This window comes from Neolamprologus multifasciatus, chromosome 13 (genome assembly GCF_963576455.1).
Source record: "Neolamprologus multifasciatus chromosome 13, fNeoMul1.2, whole genome shotgun sequence".
Taxonomy (NCBI): Eukaryota; Metazoa; Chordata; class Actinopteri; order Cichliformes; family Cichlidae; genus Neolamprologus; species Neolamprologus multifasciatus.
Window position 1 is genome coordinate 11,591,360 of NC_140451.1, and position 4,040 is coordinate 11,595,399.

At 54.3% G+C, this 4,040-nt stretch overlaps 1 protein-coding gene across 1 annotated transcript; it reads right to left on the bottom strand.

Annotated features, from left to right (window-relative positions):
• On the bottom strand, nt 1–2,610 carry LOC146505110 (uncharacterized). Its single transcript, XM_085183619.1, has 3 exons — nt 2,227–2,610; nt 1,946–2,079; nt 1–1,744 (listed from the first exon to the last, which is right to left on the bottom strand). Exons 1-3 carry the CDS (start codon nt 2,608–2,610, stop codon nt 1–3), a joined length of 2,262 nt encoding a protein of 753 aa, XP_085039745.1.
• Nucleotides 2,611–4,040: the final 1,430 nt, after the last annotated feature.

The following is a 4,040-nucleotide window of genomic DNA, read 5'->3' on the forward strand; positions in this document are numbered from 1 at the left end:
TCACCGGAGATAGACAGGCGGCGGCGTGGGAACAGGTCCGGGGGCCGACCCCGTGGAAGGTGGCAGTGGTGAAGCAGGCATGGCCGGCCACACTCGGGCGGCTTGGCTGGCGGCCGGCGGCGACGTGGACGAGACCTGTCGGGCGGCTTGGCTGGCGACCGGCGGCGACGTGGACGAGACCTGTCGGGCGGCTTGGCTGGCGACCGGCGGCGACGTGGACGAGACCTGTCGGGCGGCTTGGCTGGCGACCGGCGGCGACGTGGACGAGACCTGTCGGGCGGCTTGGCTGGCGACCGGCGGCGACGTGGGTCTGCACGTAGGCTTGGCAGGTGGTCGACGGTAGTGTGGATGTGGACGTGACCCCTCGGGTGGTTTGGTTGGTTTCCATGGACAGGCTGTTTTGACAGGCCCCGGAAACAGCCATGCTGGACGTGGACGTGGCTTGGCAGGTGAGACGAGCAGAGGCGTGGCGACGACCTCTGGCTGGGTCATGGCAGGACCAGGCGTGGCAGGACCAGATAGTGGTGGCGCTGCAGGTGTGGAAGCCGCAGCTGGTGGTGCTGCAGCAGATGTGGCAGGATGCTGGACAGGCTCGGCTGAACCTCCAGCTGGCATGGCGTCGTCCTCTGGCTGAGGCGTGGCAGGGCCAGCAGGTGCGGAGTCGGTCTCAGGCTGAGGTGAGGCAGAAACAGGTGATGTGTCGTCCTCAGGCTGAGGCGAGGCGGGAACAGGCGCGGAAGCTGCAGGTGGTGGCACTGCAGGTGGTGGCACTGCAGGAGGTGGCACTGCAGGAGGCTGGACGGGCTCCTCGGGCCCTCCAGCTGACGTGGCATGAGGCTGGACGGGCTCCTCGGGCCCTCCAGCTGACGTGGCATGAGGCTGGACGGGCTCCTTGGGCCCTCCAGCTGACGTGGCATGAGGCTGGACGGGCTCCTCGGGCCTTCCAGCTGACGTGGCATGAGGCTGGACGGGCTCCTCGGGCCCTCCAGCTGACGAGGCATGAGGCTGGACGGGCTCCTCGGGCCCTCCAGCTGACGAGGCATGAGGCTGGACGGGCTCCTCGGGCCCTCCAGCTGACGAGGCATGAGGCTGGACGGGCTCCTCGGGCCCTCCAGCTGACGAGGCATGAGGCTGGACGGGCTCCTCGGGCCCTCCAGCTGACGCCGAAGCAGGACCAGTAGGGACAGAGACTACTGGCTGAACAGAAGACTGAGCGGGTGGTGGAACAAATGGCGGAGCTGAACACTGGGGAGATGGCTGAACTGCCCAGTGGGCAAAGGGCTGAGCTAACGGAAACACAGGAAATTGAACTATGGACTGAGCTGCTAACAGAGCTAATGACTGAGCTATGGACTGAAATGCATGCAGTAGTGATGGTGGTGATGATGGTTGCTGACTTAACTCTGAGACTCCAGAACATAAGGACAGGGGCTGGATAGGCTCGCCTGAGCCTCCAGCAGACACAGGAATGGGTGCAGACACCCGCCGGACACGAGCCGCTCCCACCCGAGGAGTAGGCACGGGTGCAGAGGTGGGCTGTGTCCCAGCTGGCCTCACCCTGGGAACCGGGACAGGTAGCGGCGACAGCTGGGCAGCTGCTGTCCCCACCCGAGGAGCTGGTACGGGTGCAGGGACTGGCAGAGCCTCAGCCGGCCTGGGAACCGGAGCACAGACGAGCTGGACCTCAGCCTCCCTCACCCGAGGAACTGATACGGGTGCAGGGGTATGCTGGGTCCGAGCTGCCCTGGGAGCAGTAACACAAGGGGGCAGAGGAGGTGGCTCAGAAAAAACAGTCTTAAAACGGGCAGGCTCTGAGTTAATATATACTGGGTCAACAAAAACAGACCTATCAAAAATGAATTTTGCATCTCTTCCACCATGTTTTACAGTCTTTGTTTTAGCAGTTTTTAAAGTCCTTGGGTTAACAGTCTTAGAGTGAACTGACTTGGGGATGACTGGACCAGACTTGACAAAACCAGAACTGACAGAACTTGAACTGTGTGTGTTAGACCTGCTACGATTGCTCACAGTCTTCCCTTTAACAGCCTTTGGCGAGTGCTTATTATCTTTGGCTTCTCCCTGTTCAGAGGGAGCAAGACGAAAAGGCTTTTCCCAGTCTATGTCATCATCCAAAAGGGAGACTCCAACAGTGTCTGGAGTGAGTTTATTGTCCTTTTCAGTTATGGTTTCAGGTGGGATGTGTGAAAAGCAGTCATTATAACTCACCAGTGGGAGTTGCTCAGCAGGTGAAAAGTGACGGCGGCGTGAGCGTCGCTTCCTCTGAGGTGAGGAAGCTGACGGGGCATACTGCTGAGCCTCTGACGTGCGGGACGGCAATGCAGAGGCTAGAGCGTGAGCATCCGAAGAAAAACGGAGCACTCCCACCTGAAGCGGCCGAGGCTTGGGTGTGAGCGGGGCAGCAGGCGGAGGCTTTTGGCAACTTCGGGGACCTCCAAAAGCCAGCCGAGTTCCACGGAATATGTGCTCAAAATCCGGAGCGCGCCACGGCTTCCAGCGGAGCTCCTCCTCCAGCTGGGCGATGGCTGCCTCCTGACGCTCATACAGCTCACTGTCTGCTGGGTCCATGTAATGGTCATAGTCTTCTGTCATGTTTCGGATCGTGACAGGGACATGATCGTGACAGGGACTCCCAATTGTTGCCCAACAATTGAAAACTCCTTAAAAGGTACAGTGTGTACAATCTCACCACCAGCAGATTGCAAACTGCAGGATACTGAATTCTCTTTTCTTAATCCTCACAACTGAAGTGCGTAAACCTATCTACAGTACGGAGGCTGCTGTGGGACAACAACTCTTGCCACTGTTCACCTGTAGTGAGTGAAGGCTGTCAGTCCGCTGTTTACCTCAGTTGGGCATCCATGTCTGTTTACTGTAAAACTTTGTGAAAAGAGTCCAATATGTGTCGATGAGTCAGTGAAGCTCACTTCTGCCTAATGACAGCAACAGCTGTTTATCAGAGGGAAAGTGAGATTTTTAGGGCACTCAGTCCTAACATTGGCTAATATAATGTTGGCTTTTGGTTTGAAAAAGCTATTTCTAATCCTAAAACTAAAGGTAACCTAGAAGGCATAGTACATATGTGGCTGGTAATTAAGTAGAACAGCAACATCCAAGTCTGTCATCCTGTTATAGATTGTGGGGCAACATGGCAGCTTCCACGAATCAGCACTCGCTCCTACATATTTTATAATGCATTAACTTTAAGTTTATGATAATTGCATCAATGTGTTGGAAAACGTTATTACACACTAGCCAACCTATATTTCTGAGCATGGCGGTTTTTTTCTATTAAATAACTTCACAAATTACTTTTTTTAACTTTAGTGCACTGGATATGTAAGAAAAGGGGTAAGAATCTAATAAAATTGTACGGTATAAATATTTTAGAAAACCATTACAAGCCATCCCTTGAATTATGTTTCCATACAACTTTTTTTTTTGTCATCAAGTAGTAACAAACTCCTACATATATGTAACTATAAACAGATTATGGAAGGTTCGGTCCTTTAATGGTAAAGACCATTTTTGACCCCTGTATAAGAGATGAGGCAGGAGGCTGCTGATCACCAGAGCCTTATTAATGTGAGGTGAAACAGTCAAAGGTGTATCAGCCAGTTGTAAATGGCTATAATATATACCATCAGACTACCAGGGTGGTATAGATAAAGTGTCCTCAGGAGAGAGCTGGGACAGCTTAGCGAGAGATAAAGGAAGATGGGCAGCTTGAAGCTCAGTGCAGGAGTTGAGAGAAAAGGGAATGATGGCTGCTGGTGTTCACAGAAGGCAGACCAAAGAACTTGTATACATGGAGACAGCAAGCAGAGTTTTCCCAGGCCAGCGGGATGAAGGGAACAGACGGAGGATGAGTCACGAGCTACCAAAACAAGAATGACCCCACTTGCCGAGATGTCTCCTGGGAAAAAGTTTAGCCAAGACGGGGAAAGGGCAGGAGCCATTTGCCTGCCACCGCTGAACCTGCCTCGGTATCGATGGCTATGTACTGACATTCTGTAACCTTC

Coding starts and splice junctions, on each gene's coding strand:
- LOC146505110 (XM_085183619.1), bottom strand. CDS start 2,610: ATGACAGAAGACTATGACCATTACATGGACCCAGCAGACAGTGAGCTG. Junction 2,080..2,226: donor CTGCTGAGCAACTCCCACTG/GTGAGTTATAAT, acceptor CCCTCTGAACAG/GGAGAAGCCAAAGATAATAA. Junction 1,745..1,945: donor TCTGGTCCAGTCATCCCCAA/GTCAGTTCACTC, acceptor TACTGCTCCCAG/GGCAGCTCGGACCCAGCATA.